This window comes from Lygodium microphyllum, chromosome 25 (assembly GCF_053477565.2).
Source record: "Lygodium microphyllum isolate KBCC chromosome 25, Lygodium_microphyllum_v1.1.10, whole genome shotgun sequence".
NCBI lineage: Eukaryota > Viridiplantae > Streptophyta > Polypodiopsida > Schizaeales > Lygodiaceae > Lygodium > Lygodium microphyllum.
The window spans coordinates 88616588-88637752 of NC_141159.1; the positions used below are offsets into that span (position 1 = coordinate 88616588).

The 21165-nt window shown below is 40.9% G+C and overlaps 1 protein-coding gene across 1 annotated transcript; it reads left to right on the plus strand.

The window, feature by feature from the left end:
* The first annotated feature begins 17431 nt into the window (after positions 1-17431).
* On the plus strand, positions 17432-18890 carry LOC148014476 (uncharacterized). Its single transcript, XM_087666754.1, has one exon. The coding sequence runs from the start codon at positions 18072-18074 to the stop codon at positions 18741-18743; it is 672 nt and encodes a 223-aa protein (XP_087522880.1). The 5' UTR covers positions 17432-18071; the 3' UTR covers positions 18744-18890.
* Positions 18891-21165: the final 2275 nt, after the last annotated feature.

Consider the following 21165-nt stretch of genomic DNA (forward strand, 5'->3'; position numbering starts at 1 on the left):
AATCTATGCTACATGACCTTAAAATAGGGAATGTGTGGTATCTAGAGCCATACACAAAAGTTACCTTATATGATCGATCTATTGAAATCAAGGTTGATGGATGCTATAGGCATGTGAATTGTCTTCGTATTTCGTATGGTGGAAAATCCTTTAAAAATTTTAGTTGTGAATATTGCAAAAAAAATCCCACTTGCGATGAGTTTTGCATGAGAGTGTATAGAGAGAGGGACGCTATTGAGAAGAGAGGGGCTAGGAACACAGGAGGAGGAAGACGATTAGATTATCTTAGTGGTGAAGAGATAAAAAAAGAGACAATTGAGACCAAGAGAAACTTGAAAGAGGCCAAGAGGGAGCTATGGTGGTTGCGAGCAAGAGTTGTTGTGTTTTCTGTGAGGATCAGGTCCTTAAAAGAAGCAAACTTTGAATGCCTAAATAGGAAGGACGTGCAATGCTTTTGTAATAACATAGTTGAGGTGTCAAGATTGTGGGAGAGAAGGAAGGAGTCTCACTTGTAGCTTTCTTGCTTGCACAATGGGGGAATACACACAAGGGTGGAGGCTGAAAACAGTTTTTTTCTTCTTAGTTTGTGTAAGCCAAAAAGAACTCTAATACAAAGAAATAGAAGAATCCTATATATGGGTCTCAAACCAAACTCAACTAACTAAGGTGGCATACTAACTGAGCCACGAACTAGAGTAGATAAGGATAGCTATCATGTAGCTATTATTCATGGGCGGTGTACCAACCGCGTCTGCAACTGACAAGTCGGTGACATAAATACACAACGGTCACCCTGGCGTATCACGAGTGGAGCTCGATATCTCAACACTCCCCCTCGAGCTCAATCCCAATTCCTGCACACCAAGCAGGTCTCTGAACTTGCGCAGCTTCTCTGCGCCCAGTGCCTTCGTAAATATGTCAGCTACCTGATCTTCTGTGCTGACATAAACTAGATCAATAAGACCTAGTAAAACCCTCTCCCGCACATAGTGATAATGCACCTCAATGTGCTTTGTTCTAGCATGATAGACTGGGTTATTTGCCAAGTGTATACTACTCATGTTGTCACAATAAATGACAACTGGCCCATCTGTAGACTGATGCATATCATAAAGTAGCTTATGCAACCAAGCTACCTCACATGCAGTCATTGCTGCACCCCTGTACTCAGCCTCTGTGCTCGACAAGGCAACTGTAGGCTGTTTCTTGCTGCTCCAAGTGACTGCAGCACTCCCAAAAGAGAACACATATCCACTGGTAGATCATCTATCAGAAATACTACCAGCCCAATCAGCATCAGTGTATCCATGCAACTGTATCTGAACCCCAGTCTCATAAAATAGTCTATACTGCAATGTGGACTTCACATACCTGAGTATGCGTCTAGCTGCATCCAAATGCGGTTTCCTTGGAGCCTGCATAAACTGACTTACCAATCCAACAGCATAGCTCAAATCTGGCCTGGTAATAGTCATATAAATCAAGCTTCCTACTATGCGTTTGTACATAGTAGGGTCTTCCAGAAGCTCACCTGCATCTGCGCTTAGCTTCACATTCTGCTCCAAAGGAACTGAAATAGGCTTACAGCATGTCATCCCATATTTGGACAGCGTGTCCAATCCATACTGCCTATGCAAGAGCTGTATCCCACTTGGTGATCTAATCACCTCAATGCCCAAGAAATAACGCAGCTCTCCCAAATCCTTCATCTCAAACTTTTGCTTCAATAGCATTTTCACATGAAGGATATCTTCATCACTGTCACTTGTCATAATCAAATCATCAACATAAATGACAAGCAGCATAATACCTTTCTCTGTCTTTCTCACATAAAGTGAGAAATCTGCCTTGGAAATCTGAAAGCCAATAGTAACAAGATACTGCCCTATCTTGTTAGACCATGCTCTAGGTGCTTGCTTCAAACCATACAAGGCTTTCTTCAACCTGCAAACAAACTCAGGATGAACAGTATGCACATAACCTGGTGGCTGCTCCATATAGACCTCTTCTTGCAAATCACCATGCAAGAAGGCATTCTTTACATCCATCTGATGTAAAGACCATCCCTTTGATGCAGCCATAGCAATGACTGCTCTTACGGTTGCCATCCTTGCAACCGGACTGAATGTTTCTTCATAGTCAATGCCATATGTTTGTGCATACCCCTTGACTACTAATCTTGCCTTGTATCTGTTCACAGAACCATCTGCATTGTGCTTCACCTTATAAACCCACTTACAGCTAATTGCATTCTTACCTTTAGGCAAAGGTACCAATTCCCATGTAGCATTTGCTTCCCAGGCATCCATTTCTTCATCCATGGCTTTCTCCCATTTTTCTTTTCCCATGGCTTGCTCAAAAGAAGTGGGTTCTGGTTCCTGTATCACTTTGACCATATATGCATAGTGAATGGCTGTAAATCCATCATATTTCAGCCTATCCACAGGATACCTAGCTCTCGTAGACCTGCGCAAAGTAGGTTCACTCCCAGGTGCTCTCAAAACATCCCTGGTCTTCCTTACTCCAGGTGTAACAATAGAAGGAATACCCAACTCATCATCAATGCTCTGTTCTGAGCCACTGGATTCACCATCCACATAAGAGTGACCTGCATTCACATCAAACATGGGCTGATCAACCTTCTCTTTTCCTTTTCGTGATACCTGCATACCACTATCTGCATTACTTTGAGAAGATTCTCCTGATCTCAATCTGCCTGTCCATGGCGAAGAATGTGAACCACTACTAGAGGACGCTCTAGGTCCACTAATATTTTGTGACTGCTGCTGTGAATTTTGTGCAGCATTACCATTTTGTGCATCTACATCATCAATCACATTTACTGGTTTATACCAGCTACTCATCTCATCAAAAACAACATCTCTGCTCACTGTAAACTTACGAGTAGAAGGGTTATAGCATCTATACCCTTTTTGCTGCAAAGAGTAACCAATAAAGATGCACTTCTCAGCTTTTGGATCCAACTTGGATCTCAACTCATCTGGCACATGTACATAGGCAATGCAACCAAAAATTTTCAAATGAGAAATATCTGGTTTCCTACCAGTATACCTCTCCTCTGGAGTCATTCCATGTATTGCTGCAGTGGGAGTCCTGTTCATTATGTAGACTGCTATAGCAACTGCTTCAGCCCAATAAAAATCTGGCAAGTCTTTTTCATTGAGCATGGCACGAGATACCTCTCCAATATGCCTGTTTTTTCTTTCTGCAATTCCATTTTGTTGTGGGGTATGACTGCATGAATATTGCTGCTTTATGCCATGCTCCTGCAGGAACCTTGCAAACTCTTTTGAGAGGTACTCTCCCCCTCCATCTGACCTTAGGCATTTTATCTGCAAGCCTGTTTCTTTTTCAACCATAGCTTTAAGAGTTTTGAAATACCCAAAAACTTCACTTTTCTTTTTCATAAAATACACCCAAACTTTTCTACTATAGTCATCAATAAAACTGACAAAATAATGACAGCCTCCAAGAGATGCAGCTTTAGTTGTCCACACATCAGAGTGGATTAATTCCAATGGCTTCTTACTCTCTTGAACATGTCTAGGAAATGGTTTCCTTGCCTGTTTTCCAAACTGACAGGCTTCACATACCTTATGCATTTCTGCAACCTTGAATTTCGGCAAACCTGCAACAATATTTTGGGCCTGCATTGATTTAAGTTGCTGTACATTAACATGACCAATGCGTTTATGCCAGATATCAATATCTGCAACTACACCGGTCCCATGTGCAAACATTGCTGCGCTCAATTCAGACATGTCTGCATCTAATGTAAACATTATGCCCTTCTTCTTTCCTTTTGCTATCAAGCGACCTTTATTTTTCATATCCTCAACAAAGCATCCATGAGGATTAAATCTGACCTGCAAGCCCTGTTCAACCATTTGACCAACAGAAACTAGATTCTTGGTGATATTTGGGACATGAAATACATCGGACAGGTATTTCTTTTTCCCATCCTGCATAGACAAAGGAATTTTTCCAATCTGCACAATAGGATGGGCAGTATCATCACCAGTCTCCACAAATCCTGGTTTTTCCATTTTCCTTGCATCCTCCATCCATTCTGCATGACCTGTCATGTGGTTTGATGCACCTGAGTCAACATACCATACATCATTGCTTTCTTCTGCACTTGTCACAGAATTGTTCATGTGCTGCACCATAAACAAATGCTCATTTCTGTCATCACCCTGTCTACTAGAAGATGCATAATTCCCTTGTTGCAGTTTTCCATTCATGATGTCATTCTGCTTTTTATAGCAGTCTTTAGCCATATGACCCATTTTACCACAGTAGTAGCATTCAACATTACTGTTTGCATTTTGGCCTCTTTGCCATCCACCACGACCTCTTTGGCTCCCCCTGCCTCTAGAGTTACTACGTCCTCCTCCATAGGACTGGTTTTCTTGAGTTTGCTGCATATTCTGATTTCTACCACGGCCTCCAAATCGGCCTCCTCTACCTCTGCCTCTACCTCTTCCAGCATTTGAGTAGAAGACAGCTTCTTTTGAAGTTCCTCCTGAAGAAGATGCACCACCATTTCTCTGCTCCTCAGAAATTAGAAGAGCAATCAACTCCTCAAAATCAGATGATCTTTCAGGGATGAAAATGGATGTTCGAAACTATGCGTAATCCTTTCCTAGACTATTCAAGGTCACAGAAACTAAATCATCATCTTCCACTGGCGACCCAATGGAAGCAAGTGCATCTGCAATCTTCTTCACCTTCATGTGGTAGTCATTGATGCTCATATTTTCTCTTTGCACATTGTGCAACTCTTGCTTGAGCTGCATTTTCCTGGCTTGCGTATTTGTGCTATACATCTTTGACAGAGTATCCCATGCCTCCTTTGGCGTACTTGCATCCTGAATATGCACAATCATAGAGTCTGAAATGCTGATAGACAGCCAGTACATAACTTTCCTGGCTCTCTGCCTGCATTTGTTGTTGATTGGGAACATCAGGAAGAACTGGTTCTTCTTCATTTCCTGCAACAAATTCCCAATATCCTTTTCCCATAAGGAAATTCATCATTCTAAACTTCCATGCTTGGAAGTTGTTCTTGTCAAGCTTTTCAGTGACAATCTGTGAGAGAGAATCAGATGCCATTACAGAATACTGCAAAAAATGTTGTCACTGCAAAAAACACAGCTTCACCCTCACAAGGGCAAATCTGCAAAACTGGCGAAAGTGGTATTTGACCACACAGTCACTTCCTAGTGACGATTTTGCATCAACAGGCAACAAGGATGAATCTGTAACTCCCAATGTCTCTGCACACAAGCATACGATGCAATTTCTACAGTAACTTTTCACCGACCTGTAGAACAATGGTCGCACAGCATAAAACTGGGCCTTTTCCTGAGTGCGTGCAGAAAACTTCCGCCTTCAAAACAGGCCCCGAAATGGCCTCAAATCAAAAAAATAAGGTCGCCAAAGGCTAAAGCCCTGTCCCGCAACATATACTGCCCTCTTACTTCACCGCGAAGGGCGTCTCAACCTGAGACAATGCACTCTTGCAATTTTCGGCTGTGCTACCTGCAGAGATCTGCTCCCAAAACAGAAAATGAAAGCAACACTGCTCCTCTTACCAGACCACCGCGAGCTTGGCTTGCTTTCTTGAGCTCCTTACCACAAACAAGGCTCTGATACCATGTCAAGATTGTGGGAGAGAAGGAAGGAGTCTCACTTGTAGCTTTCTTGCTTGCACAATGGGGGAATACACACAAGGGTGGAGGCTGAAAACAGTTTTTCTCTTCTTAGTTTGTGTAAGCCAAAAAGAACTCTAATACAAAGAAATAGAAGAACCCTATATATGGGTCTCAAACCAAACTCAACTAACTAAGGTGGCATACTAATTGAGCCACGAACTAGAGTAGATAAGGATAGCTATCATGTAGCTATTATTCATGGGCGGTGTACCAACCGCGTCTACAACTGACAAGTCGGTGACATAAATACACAACGGTCACCCTGGCGTATCACGAGTGGAGCTCGATATCTCAACATGAGGCCCATCGACAAGGTAAATTCGAAGGTAAACCAACATTGTGGGACTTTTTTCAAGATGTAGCAAGGAATGTAGTGCGAGCCAAGCAAGCACAAAGATTCACCGAGTCTACAAAGACCATGTTTGAGCTCATTAAACATTGGGGTGGGCCACGCTTGCATGACTTTTTGAGTGCCAACCTTGGAGGGCCATCCATGTCTACTACAAAAAGGCAAGGAAAGAAAGCAATTCAGTTTATACCTAGAGAACATGAATACATCTTTGAGGCTGTGGGTAAGATATATATGGATGCAAAAATAAAACATGGGGTGCCATCAATGGTTCCGATCGTCATCGTTGAAGATGAAACAACCATCAAATTTCGCATAAGGTAAGCCTGAATAGCTCTAACATGTTGTGGCTTACATATGTCCTTACTTTCCATCATGTATAGAAGGTATGCAATTGATAAAAATCTAAAGATGACTTCATTTTGTGTAGGTGGAATGCAAAGGATGACACTCTTATTGGGTTCTGTGGAAGTAAGGGAGAACATCATCAATGATGTTGCAACGATACAATTGTTGTGGGAGAGGGATCACAAGGTTATGATAGGATAGTGGATGCCTTTCAAAACCGTGTGGTGGGGAGCTATGCAAGACTTTTGATAGTAAACCCTCTCCATGAGAGTCTTCCACGACTAGCTTTGGTGGCACAAGCCACATTTAATCAATTTGATAGTGTTTTTGTTAGAAATCAATGGAGTTTTTGATGCCAGGAGGCATATTCCACGGTGGATTCCGTGAGGTTTTACGGTGGATTCCGTAAACTTAGATGACCGGGGCTCATACGCAAAGAGGATTCTTTGTGCGAGAAGTTGATGGGGACGCCTGTCCTTTTCGGGCGTTTCATTAATTTAGTGTGTACATGGGTGATTCCATAGCGGGTGATTCCGCAAAATGCATATTAAATTAATAAACGTTTATGAGTTTAGAGTGCGCACTCGTAATAAATTAAGGTTAGGATTTATTTCTAACCAGTTGATTTATTTATGTAGCTGAAGACTGCTAGGTATTCACTTTTGTCGGTTTAATTGTGTTATTTTACTAACGATTGTGAATGCTTCAGTTGATGTGTAGAGATAGCAGCAGTGGCGGAGGAAAGCATTGGAGTCTAGCGGGTTTTCGACCTTTCGACTATATTTTGATAGGCGCCACGCCTATATTTTGTTATGTCTATAGAGACATCGATTATTTATTATTATTTTGTATGCGCTTATGCGCCTGGATATGTTATTTCTATTTGGACATTGAGAATGGGCGTGCCAAACTCTATGGGCACCGTCCATTAGCTTTATTTTCCTATTTTTGGTAGAAAGCAAACTCAAAAGCTAAAAGCTTGTCATATTTTTGTAATTGGGCTATTTTTGAGCATAAAGATTGGAAATATACATTAAATACATGCTTTGTGAAGCGCTCACACAAGGCATGGGGGAGATTGAACCCAATTTGTCTCTTGTCTCATGTCGTGCTTGCTTTTACATTGGTTTTTGTGCTAAAAAGTAGAGTACTTTGTTCTTGGGGACCTTTGGGAATTCACTACGTGAGCTACCTGCGTCCGATCTGCGTACCAGTGGTATCAGAGCGGAGCAGAGATCAAGGGCTTCCAATCGCTACCAATCTCGGGCGAAGGCGGAGCTCCAAGAACAAACGGCCTCTACAGTCAATCTCGTCGCGAACCGTCGATACAGGCAGACTTCTGGCGATCAAGAACCCCTATTTCCACTGTCAGATCGCGAAGGACCACTCTCTGTCGGCGGAGGACCACTCATCAATTCTCTTCATCAAGTCGTGATAAAACAGTGAGAAAGCTCTAATCTTCTTCATTAAAAAGCTTAATTACAAAGCTTAAGAACTTAAGAGAAGCCTAAGCTTCAAATCGTCAAGTCGTGGTGAAGAAGAGGAGCTCCGAAAATTCCGCGCTGTCAAAAAACGCCCCCCCCCCCTCATGATCAAAAACGGCGGACTTACTTAAGCTTATTAAGCTTAAGCTTAACTAATTAAGCTTAAGTCATCAAGCTACTCTCAAGTCAGTGAAGGCAGAGAAGTCTGTAAACTCCGGGTCCTGCGCACCAGAAGTCAAGTTTCGCAAGTCGACTCTAAACAAGTCCTGCTAGTCCTGCAAAACGGCTAAGTCCAGCAAGTCAACAACCCTGCAAGTCTGTTAAGTCTGCAACTCTGCAAGTCAGACTAAATCAGAACTGACTAACGCTCGAAACTCATAGAAGACTTGTTCGTTTGCAAAAACTCAGAACTGGAAAGTTGTTCGCAGCAAGCTGTTTTACCTATCTACAAGTTCGTTGTAGTACTTTCAGCAAACGGAGACAGAAATATTTCAGAATTTCTGAAAATTGAAGAAGAAAATACCCAAAAATACATAGCCTTGTAACCCCAAAATTTGAACTACGCTCATTCCTTGGTCTTGCTAGTTTCTATAGGAAGTTTGTACGTAATTTCTCATTACTTGCTTTACCACTGACCAAACTTCTTAAGAAAGGCATTGTTTACCAATGGACTGAAAACCAGCAGAAATCCTTTGATTTACTCAAACGTGCATTGACCAATGCCCCTGTTCTACAATTGCCTGACTTTAATAGACCATTCTTTTTAGTTGTGACTGATGCTAGCGGATCAGGAATAGGAGCCGTGCTAATGCAAGACAAACATCCAATAGCATATTCTAGTTCTAAACTGAAACCCTCTGAGCTTAAATATTCCACTTATGACAAGGAACTCTTAGCAGTTGTACAAGCATTAAAACAATGGAAGCATTATTTAATGGGTTCAGAATTCATGATAAAGACCCCGACCAACAAAGCATTAGACATCTACTTAGCCAACCCCAAATTTCTGACCGTCATATCAAATGGGCTTCATTCATTCAAAGTTTCCATCCTATCATTCAATACCAACCTGGAAAAGAAAATGTAGTTGCTGATGCATTGAGTAGAAGACCTGCAATTCATAACATTTCTATCATATCTTTTGATTCTTTGATTGCTATGAAAGACACATATCACCAGGATATTACTTTTCATTCTGATTGGCAAAAATTAGTTCAAAATAATTTCATTCCTGTTGATTCATTATCATATAATGATGGATTCATGTTCTTTGAAAAGAGACTGTGTGTTACTATTCCATTCCGATCTTTTGTTTTGAATGAAATTCATTGTCCTCCATATCAAGGTCATAGAGGTATCATTTCTACATTACGCATGTTAACTGAAGATTTTTATTGGCCGCATATGGATGCAGATGTATCTAATTTTGTTTCTGAATGTCTGATTTGTCAAAGAATAAAAAGACATCATGGTAAACAGTATGGGTTATTAATACCTTTATCTATTCCATCTAAACCTTGGGAACATATATCTATGGATTTCATTACTGGCTTACCAAATACTAAATCTAACCATGACATGATTTGGACAATTGTAGATAGATTTAGTAAGCAAGCATATTTCATTGCATGTAAGAAAACTTTAACAGCATCACAAGCAACACAGTTATTTTTGAAAACTGTTTTTACTAACCATGGATTGCCGAAAGTGATTATTTCAGATAGAGATTCTAGATTTTGTAATAATTTCTGGATTACACTGTTTGCAAATCTAGGCACAAAGATTGATTTTTCATCTGCATTTCATCCAGAAACAAATGGACAAACAGAAGCCACAAATAGCACTATTTTAGATCTTTTACGTGCATACACTATCTCTAAACCTCAGACATGGGATACTCATTTACATTTATTACAGTTTGCATATAACAATACACCGCACACATCTACAAAGAAAGCACCTTTTGAAGTTATTTATGGACATAGATTATCTACACCTGTTGCTTCTTTGTCTAATAGAATACAAAGTGCCGATGATATTGCTGTTATGCATAACACTATTTTTGATTAAGTAAAGGATATGATTGCTAAAGCCCAACAATCATATACCAAACAAGCCAACAAGAAAAGACAAGCCATGAATTTCAAAGTTGATGATTATGTTTGGCTTAGAATAGAAAAGCGTAGACTGCAAAGTGTAGATAGACATCCAGTTGTCAAATTAGCCCCTAGATTCTACGGACCATTTAGAATCATTCATAAGATTAATGACAATGCATTCAAGTTAGAACTACCATCTCATTGGAAAATTCATAATACCTTTCATATTAGTTTATTGAGACCATTTAGAGGACAATTACCTATCCACCCTGTATATGAAAACCCACCTTTACTAGAAGAAGAGACTGAAATACTTGAACCAGAAGCCATTATAGACACAGACTACATGACCACTAGAACTGGCCGAAGGTACTCTAGATATCTTGTGAAATTTAAGAACCATCCTGTAGAGGAAGCACAATGGATGCACGCTAGAGACCTAAATGCTTTCCCCACTCTGTTAGCTCCACATTGAGCTAATAGCAATTGAGGTCAATTGCTATCCCACCCCGGGGGTATGATGCCAGGAGGCATATTCCACGGTGGATTCCGTGAGGTTTTACGGTGGATTCCGTAAACTTAGATGACCGGGGCTCATACGCAAAGAGGATTCTTTGTGCAAGAAGTTGATGGGGACGCCTGTCCTTTTCGGGCGTTTCATTAATTTAGTGTGTACATGGGTGATTCCATAGCGGGTGATTCCGCAAAATGCATATTAAATTAATAAACGTTTATGAGTTTAGAGTGCGCACTCGTAATAAATTAAGGTTAGGATTTATTTCTAACTAGTTGATTTATTTATGTAGCTGAAGACTGCTAGGTATTCACTTTTGTCGGTTTAATTGTGTTATTTTACTAACGATTGTGAATGCTTCAGTTGATGTGTAGAGATAGCAGCAGTGGCGGAGGAAAGCATTGGAGTCTAGCGGGTTTTCGACCTTTCGACTATATTTTGATAGGCGCCACGCCTATATTTTGTTATGTCTATAGAGACATCGATTATTTATTATTATTTTGTATGCGCTTATGCACTTGGATATGTTATTTCTATTTGGACATTGAGAATGGGCGTGCCAAACTCTATGGGCACCGTCCATTAGCTTTATTTTCCTATTTTTGGTAGAAAGCAAACTCAAAAGCTAAAAGCTTGTCATATTTTTGTAATTGGGCTATTTTTGAGCATAAAGATTGGAAATATACATTAAATACATGCTTTGTGAAGCGCTCACACAAGGCATGGGGGAGATTGAACCCAATTTGTCTCTTGTCTCATGTTGTGCTTGCTTTTACATTGGTTTTTGTGCTAAAAAGTAGAGTACTTTGTTCTTGGGGACCTTTGGGAATTCACTACGTGAGCTACCTGCGTCCGATCTGCGCACCAGTTTTGTGGAACGTTTGTGGGATGCAAAGCTAAGGGATACAATAGGCCCAATAATTGGACATGCTTCAGATGGAGACAGTAGACGGCACAAGCTTATGCTTGAAGATTACCTTGGGAAGGACAAGGACCAGTTCATTATTAATTAGTGTAGATGGAAATCAAAAGGGAGAATTGTGAAAGGACATGTGTATGGTTTACATGATCAAGACTTTATACACTGTGAAGAAAATCTTGTTAGTCCACTTGATAGCCCTACTCGACAACTTGCAATTGGTAATGTTTGAATCACACTCAATCATGTTACAATGGTCTACACCTCATTTTCCATCGATCAGCACAAGCTACGAGATGGAGATACACAAAGAGATGACCACCAAAATTGGGCAACTGCCCAGAGGATTGCAAGTAGACAAGTGCAACATTGTATGAGGCAATTACAAAGGAGACAGAGAAGCGTATAAGGAACTATGGCATATTTGCATATTGTGGTTGATTACATTGATATTTTCTTGTCCCCACATCTGAACTTGAGGGAGCGTGTGGTGATGGCAGCCAAGGTTAGTTTCTTCTTCAGGATTTGGAGGCTGTGGCTACATCAACATGCCACGTATAACTTGAAGACAAAATTCATAAGTAAGGAGACCTACACAGATATTCAGCTTTCATGCCATTTTGTTGTGCTTCTCATAAAGATGTTTTGTGAAATTTTTCTAGATCTCAAGTGTCCATTACATGTCACTGGATCAGATGCAGCTAAAATTTATTTTAGTAAAATTGGAGGTATGGTGGGACAAGAAAGAACCTTTGACTTCGGAGACCTTTTGCATAGTGTCGGTAGTTTGAATAAAATCGCAATGCATGAATGTAGCTCAAATGGGCTAATCTTCTTAAGGGATCACAAGAAGCAGGAGCATATATGGAAGTGTTTGAATATACAATAAAATATTTTAGAGGCAGATCTAGGTAACTATGAATGTGTGGCTTCAGACGAAATAATAGTAGATGCATTGAAAGAGGGCTTGCAGCAAGCACAAACATTGTGTCAATCATTGGGATTGAAACCCAGCAAGGAAGATAATTTAAAGTGGTGGTCAAAGCCTTGGGAGGATATAAATTCTATGTGGTCAAAGATAGACGATGAAATGGGGGAGGCTAATGAATCTGATGACTTTGGATAACCAACTAGTGATGAAGAACAATTAGAGAATCCAGATGGGGATGACGACGTCCTTGCTCTTAGTGAGATTCGACATGAAATTGATGGGCTCTTAGATGAGGTTCATGGCTCAAGTATTGTTACAAAAAGTTAGAAGATCAACCCAACAGTGGAAGTTGATGGAAAGTATATCTTCAAGACTACATTGGTCCATCAATTGAATGGGAGTTCGACTTTGTCAAAGGATAGATTGACAAGAGTGAGGCAAGGTGTCTACTTTGACCCTAAACTAAAATCATAATCATCAAGCAATGTGAATTTCTTTGGGTTAGGTTATGATTGTGCAGTATATTTTGCATATGATAGACAAGATCAAGGAAGTGGTAAGCATCCAAAGAGAGATGGAAAAGCCACAAACTTGAATAAAATGGATGGGTCTCATAGCACGTGGTACCTTGGCAGGGTCCGGAAGATGAGAAAAAAACTAGGAGGTAGATATGTGGATTGTAAACGAGGCTTTGATTTGACAGATCAACCTCAAGGCATAGAAGTTCAGCTTGGTTGGTGCTAGAGGGTGAAAAGATCACATGTGTTCACATATGACTTAACAGACTTGAACATGATTTCCATAGAGTTGGTGATCACATTGGAAAATCTAACGTACAATCCATCAAATGAAATATATTAACTAGATGAGAATGATTATAAATTGTTTAATGAATTTCTCAAGTGTGTTGAGTAATCACGTGCGTGCTCAAAGTAAGTGATTTCAATTTGGAACAAGCTTTGTATTTTCTTTCTAAATAATCTTGTTACACTTTTTATAGTCCTTTTTCCTGTAGGAAATGGATCTTCAAGCTAGCACCTCACTAGGCTAGGACATACTCTTTGCAGCTGAAGTATTGCTACCAAAGGGGTTTTTTAGAGCTCTTCAAACTAGTCTTATGGTAAGGTACTAGGTTGACTAAAGTATGTTTTTGTTGCTAAGTATTAAGGTGATGTATTGGGATTACATCATGGCCAAACTATATTGTATATAGTGTTTGTACTGTCTAGTCTTCTTTTGATTTTGTTTATGCTACATACTTTGTATGTGCTGTTGATGAGTGCTTGACACAAGAGATTTGCTTTTTTCTTGCTTTCAGAACAATTTTGTCACATTTTGATCTTTTGGGATTCTCTGACAACATTATGCATGGAGATAAATAGTGATGAAAGCAATGGGAGACAATATACTTATGTTCACTTCTTTTATATAGTACATATATAGATCTTCCTATACTATAGAGTCCAAATGTACGGGATATACTTTGGACATGTGGATCTTAGAGATTTTCGCATATAGCTTTATGTCATAGTGCTATTGTAAAATGTTGTAACATCCTTTTTGCAAAATAGAGAAAGGATTCTTGCACATATTGTAAAGTCTCAAGTTTTTTTAAGTTAGAATATGAAAATTTAGAATGCTTGTACGACTAGTTAGCATGTGGTGTCAATTCTTGTGTAGGTTTTTATGTTAAAATGTCCTACCATCAAGACCAAGATCTCGGGAGATGTTGAAATCTTCAATTTATTTTCTAGTGATGCAATGAGACCTTGGGTGCGTAGGAACATTTTTGAAGAGAACAATCAAAGAAAACTTAAAAAAACACGGTTTTCAGCATGGTGAATCCAATGCCATCTACATATGTTATGAAGTTGTATCTATTGGGAGGGGAGGGAGGAGGTTATATATTGACTATTATGGGTTTATGAATTATGTAGATAAATCCTTGTGTGAATGGGGGTGTGGGAATTTAAAAGATTTTAAGTTCAATCCTTGATAAGGGATGTATGGGGGGGAAAAGGAACTATCTAGCTATGTGAGATGGAGGCAGGGATTTGAGATGAATCAAATCATACTTTGCATGTAAATAGTGAGATTATCCCTTTGGCTTGCTAGCTAAGTTGGATGAGATGGGTGCAAGGAGAATTGATAGCTTAATGGTGATATGGGATCCTTGCATGAATGTAGCATCGTGTTGCCATGTGAAGGACTTCTATGGCAAAAAACAATGATCAAATATGTAGAAATGCATCATTTGATTGATAGTGGGGTATGCTAATAGGCCACCAACATGATGTGATGCATTTCTATCCTCCTTTCTTGATCATTAGACTAGACCTCCTCTCTTTCATATCTATTAAGTTTCTTATGAAACCTTTGAAAAAGTAGATATTTTTGGGCCCTTTGACATGGGCAGATACACTAGAGATGGGGTCTTCAACCACATGGAAGAACTACAAGTATGGATTGGAGGTTACAATCACAAGCTTTTATTAGGGTTATCTTGAAAATTCATATGGATTCTTTATGTTTTAGTTTTTCACTTGTTTCTATGGTGAAGGTCGAGATGACGCTACGCTTAAAGTTGGAAAATCCGTTGGTTTCTAGATACCCTTTCATTAAGGGGAGGCTCTCAATCATCACAAAATTCTTTAAAATCTGATCCCGAGTTATGGTCTTGGTCTTGAAAGGAAAATCTACATTTTATGTTGTGTAACTAGATCCATGGGTCTAGAAAATCCATGTAATGGGTGTTTCTTATATGGGATGTATTCACCTTTTCAATATATAGAAACTTTTACTCACATGAGAGCCCCTCCAAATCTCCCTAGAGGTGTAATTGATATCATTTCTTGTCTTGAGCTAGTCTAAAATATGTCCCTTGTATATTTTATTGTATCTACTACTCAAGGTCATTACCTTGTATCTTATCTTGGCTCTTGCACCCATGATTTAGGCCACGATTATCTATGGTTGTTGTGCATGGTTTCCAAAGAGGAGTTTGCCCTCTAGTAGATGGCTCTTGTATAGGGTTGTAAAAGTATACAAGATTGCACACTCTAATGTTTATGTGTGTATAAATGGAAGAATAAGGAAATTGTGATGAGGGTCCTCAGATCCTTTGTGCAAATTCTTAAAGTTTCTAATATATTATGAGCTTTGGTTTTTGGGGTTTTTTGTTTCCTTATGTGGGTGGGTAGCTATAAATATTTAGTTGTTCATCTCTATCAACTTCTAACAAAATTTAAAATATTGATATGATGTTTGGAAATTCAACTTCGATTATCATGAAAAAACTAAACGTAAAGTAGTGTGACATTGTGTTTTTATTTGAATTGTATAGAAGAGGTTATAAAAATGAACCTCATCTCAACATTTAGATTTACAAAAGAAATATAAATATTGCCTTCAAAACTCACAAAAGGGGTATATAAAATGGTGCAAACTTTTTAAAAAGGGGTTTTTAAAAATACCATTTGAACGCACGTTATATAGAGGGTTAACCCAAGGTGGACTCCCCGGGCTATTGCCATGGGACCTATCTCCATCCCTCATTGCCATGTTCTAATCACCTCCTATCCACTCCCTACAATGGGTCCTACAAAAATCTCTATACACAGATGATAAGCACGACTTTAAGTCGTGCTACATTAAGAGGAGTATTCCCTCTTCCTTTGCAGCCCAGGTACTTAGGTGATGAATCCATAAACATTGCATGCTTCCTAAGGTCCAAGGTGAAACCTCTAACATGATGTCTAGTAATAGTGGTTTCGATCGACCAACAGAGCACGAGCCTGCTTCTTAAGATTGCTACTTAGTGCTCTTCTTCCACTAGCTCTATTGCCCTTCCCTTTGGGTCCATATTCTCCTTGTTTTGTGATGGTGCTGTCCGTTTTCCTTGTTGGGATTTTGGTTTTGGGCCAGAGGGCTTTGGATCACTTGGACTCAAGAGACCTACTTAGCCATGGCCAAGGTTGATGCATGGGTCTCTTTCTCCATGGGGTCTACCACTTCCTTTGTGCTGGACTTACTTGGGTAGTGCCTTTACACTAGTAATAGGCAATCCCTACAGTCCAAGAGGGTGTTTGGCTTAACGAGTCCCCATGATGTCACTAGCATAGGAGTATATGAATGTCGGAGAATTTGATCCAAGGTAGAGCATAAGAAGGCCAGTCGGCCTTCGATGCACACATCGCCAGATGCATCATGCAACCCTTTCCCCATAAATCCTTGATAGGTCGCATCAAACCAACAATGACAGAAGTCGTCTTCAAGAGTGGGGGCTAGTCCATGCAGTACAAGTAGTGACGAACACTCTCAAAGGATACTATTATTGCCGCTCTTCGCACCTGCAGGTTGTCACTATTTCTGCCATGTCCACATTGCTGCTCTGCGCACCCGCAGGCTGTCTCTATTTTTGCCATGTCCACACTATTGTTTTCATGAGCTAATGGTTGTTCAGCAAGCATCCCCCCCATTCTCACGCATTTGCTAGGGGAGGTCTGCATGCATGGCTCGCTTCCACATGGTGCTAGCATAGGGGATGAGGTATGAATACCGCCTAAGGGGATGAGGTATGAATACCGCTAACGGCATGAATTCAAATCTTGAGATATGGATACTAACAGTAACTACACCCCAAAGACAAAATAAAATATCTATTCCCATCTAAGAAGTCCGCATGTTTCTTACCATTATTGGATCTCTTTGTTTTGTTCCAGTGTGATTGAGAGATGTTTCCTTTTTCATCTGCTTCATAGTCAGCAGAGCACGAGGCTCGAGCTTTGTTTTCTTGTGAGGCTAAAGAACACATATCATTGTCACATAAAAGCCCGCGAAAAAGGACAGGAGGATGTCTGTAGAGTCTAGAAGGAGGAGGAGGAGACGTGAGGAGACCGAAGAAGATGAAGGCGGAGGAGTCGAGGAGGAGAAAGACCTATCTACTGAGCAACGAATGATGTGATGACACACACACCACTTTCCATTGAGATGGGGAATTCCTGCAACCACCCAACACGGCCGCCTCTCTTCCCCCCCGGCCCCCCAAAACAAACATTAAATACAGGCGGTTCCGTTCAGAAGAAAAACCACAACCAGGCTTGCAGGTAGCGCCTTTGCGTCTCTCTCTCTCTCTGCTCTCTGCTCTCTCTATATATTGCCACCAATGCAATTGATATATCTCACACCTGACTAGGGAAGCGCAAATCCTTCCGCCGCTGCCCGCTCCGGCCCCTTCGTTTTGCGATCAGTTGGATAAGCTTTCTTTCTCCTTCTGCTAGCAGATCATTGAACTGCTGATGAAAGAACCCCTTTCTCTTCCACAGCTGGAAACACCAGCGTGGAAGATTTGAAAAGGGTATGGACACCTGTGCAAACATCTTTCCTCAGTTAAGAGTGCTCTGTTGCCTCTATTTTGATCCTGTCTCCCAAACAATTTGACTAAGGATTAAGAGAGTAGGCAGCTTAGGTCCTGAAAACGTTAGAGGCACTTCAGAGGAAAGCCAGACTAAAACCATCTTCCCAGTGAGACCGTACTTTGTGTTACTCAGTGTAGAGCCTCTGAAGGAGATCAGAGACAAAGCTACGGGCTACTTGTGCTGCTGGCTGTATATTGATCTCCAGCACTAGAATTGTGCATGCTATCAATACAGTACAGAGATTGGTATTAGTTTGCAAGAAACTATCAGAGATGTGCATTGGATTACTGAAGCCCGCGGCAAGCCCCTCTGAGGATGAGAAATCCGAGCATTGTAAGACCCATGGGGAGGACGATCAGCGAATCGGGGAAACTGCAGACAGAGGGAACTTCGATTGCAGCATCTGCCTTGACTCCACACAAGATCCTGTCGTCACCTTGTGTGGGCATCTCTTTTGCTGGACTTGTCTCTATCGGTGGCTCCAATTGCACTCCAGCTCCAAAGAATGCCCTGTTTGTAAAGCTCATGTTGATGAGAAGAGGGTGATCCCTCTGTATGGAAGAGGGAGAACAAGTCTGTCAGATCCCCGCAAAAAGCCAGCTCTTGGTATAACAATTCCTGCCCGCCCTCAAGGTGTAAGGGGTGAAGATTCACCCGGAGGTGCTCCTGGTCTCCGCAGTCGCGGTGCCAGTCCTCGAATTTATCATGGAAGTCTGCATGGTGACGGGCATCATGTGCCATTCTCACCTGGGTTTGGTCGTTTCCCCAGCTCCTCACTTGGCCTCTACTATGGCTTTTCTGGCAGTGCTTACAGCACTCCAATGGGAGCACAGGGCAACGTGTTTCACAGTGGCAGGTTTTACCAGCAACAGCAGGAAGCCTTCTTGCATTGGGTGTTTGTTTTGCTTGCTTGCTTTGCAATGGCATGCCTCCTATTCTTTTAGAAACTTCTTTCAACGGCATGGCGTGCGCAGGTTGCTTGTTATTGTAACCTAAGGCCTAGCAACTGACGATGCTACTTCGTCAAAAGTGGGTTTAAGAGTCTTGAATCTCTGCAACTAGGAAGAGATGAGGCTCTTCTTCACACACACCCAGCCCCGCGCCCTTCCCCCCCCCAAAAACCAACAATACTCACAAAAATGTAAGAAAGCATTGGTGCTGCTGCCCTTGATGTCAAGGCATGATGTTATATGCTCAAGCACTAGAGTCCAATCCTATCGCCCCATATCGAGTGCATACACACATAAATATATATTATTAGATCTTAAAAATAGATATTCATAATAAAAAGTTGTAATAATATTATGTTTTTATTTTTATAAAATATTTTTTTGTTTTATCAAAAGTAAAATTATTATTATGGAGACTTTACTTCAATTAGTCGTTCTCCCTCTATATCCTATAGGGCATTTTCGAGACCTCAAAGCAAGCCTTGGGCAAAGATCTCGCGAAGGGATCCGATGTGTTGTCCTCCGTGGAACAATAGGCCACCACTAACTTGGAATCCACGATCTGCTCTAGAATATAGTGATCCTAAAACTTGATGTGCTTCATACGAGCATGAAACACATGGTTCTTCGCCAAAGCTAGAGCACTTTGGTTGTCGACACACAACGCTCTAGATCTAGACTTGAGGAAAACCAATCTCCCCCAACATGTGGCAAAGCCAAATTGCCTCTATAGTAGTAGAACATAATGCATGATACGTTGCCTCTATAAAAGAACAAGCCACAATAGGTTGCTTCTTGCTGCACCATAAGATAACTCTTGATCCAAGGGAGAAGGCATAAAAGGTAGTGGACCATCTCTCGAATCCATATCACCTAGCCAACCAAACCAAAGAGAGTAATCCCCTCTCCATACATGATCCCATAGGATCAAGTCACTGTGAGTAACAAAGAATGCGCAAGGTTGCTCTCCAATGCTCTTGAGTGGTAGTCTTCATGAAAGAAGACAACAAAGCCACAACAAAAGAAATAGCCAGTCAAGTGTGAATAAGCCAGATGAGGGAGCCAACAAGACACCTATAACATGTGGCATCAATGAGGGGAGCTTTAAATGCCAAAAGTTTGAACTTTGGGTCCATGAGGCAGGAAATAGGCCGACAATCGGCCATAGCAAACTGCGAGAGAAGTTTGGTAACGTACTTGTGCTACAAAATAAAAATATATTGTGCCATCTAATAGATATCCAATCCAATGAAGAAATGTAGGATCCCAAGATCCATCATGTCAAAGTCCTATCACAAAATCTCCCAAGTTCAATCAACCTCTTGAGTGGAGCTCTATGTAATGATAAGATCATCCACATACGAGATGAACAAAACACACTTGCCACCCTTAACCTTGGAGTACAGGTTGGGGTCATGAGTTTGTAGAAAGAATAGATCAGTCCTCTAGTACCAAGCGTGAGGAGCTTGCTTCAAGCCATAAAGGACTTTTCACACTTGTAGACATAGTTCTCCTTGCCCTAAACAAGAAAACTTAGAGGCCATGAAACATAAATCTCCTCCTCAAGAATGCCATTCAAGAAGGCAGACTTGACATGCATCTAATAAACATGCCAGTACTAGTGGATTGCAAGAGCCAAGATAGCCCAAATTGTAGACATTCGAGCCATAGGTGCAAAAGTCTCAAAATAGCCCAAACGGACCCTTTGAGGAAAACCTTTGGCAACAAGCCTAGCATTGTGTTTGTCCAAAGAACAATCTGTAAGATACTTGGTCTTATAGACCTACTTCACACCTATCACCTTCCACTTTGGGGAATGCAAAACCAATTCCCAAGACTGATTATGGTGGATAGAATCGAGCCCCTCTTGCATGGCCTAATGCCAAATATCGTGTGCAAGAGTCTCATCAACTGTAGTAGACTCGCTGGCATGAAAGGTCTGTGACATATAAGCATATTTCACACAAAGTGAACTATTCCGTTGGGCCTATAAGCAATCTTATTTGCAACATGGAACTATAGAAGAAGGAAGAAATTGAGAAACACCCGAATCCCGCATGAACTATTGGTACCAACGAGGAATTCAAATAGGTTCATCTTGCTGTGAGGAAGACTGAGTAGCCTCCAATCGTTATAATGTACCTGTTTCTAGTAAGGACCAGTGCATGCGAGATTTTTGAGCAAGTATTTAAGCAAACATTTTTGGGCAACCTCCATTTCTTATTCCACATGGTCCACTTATTCCTCCTCTTCTCTTGTGCACATATCAACCACCACTATTGCCCCTCATTGTCACCACCATCTCCACCACCACCACCATTGCCACTACCACCTCCACTACCACCACCACCACCACCACCTCTACCACCACCTCCACCTCCACCACCTCTATCACTACCACCTCCACCTCTTCCAC

Coding starts and splice junctions, on each gene's coding strand:
- LOC148014476 (XM_087666754.1), top strand. CDS start 18,072: ATGTGCATTGGATTACTGAAGCCCGCGGCAAGCCCCTCTGAGGATGAG.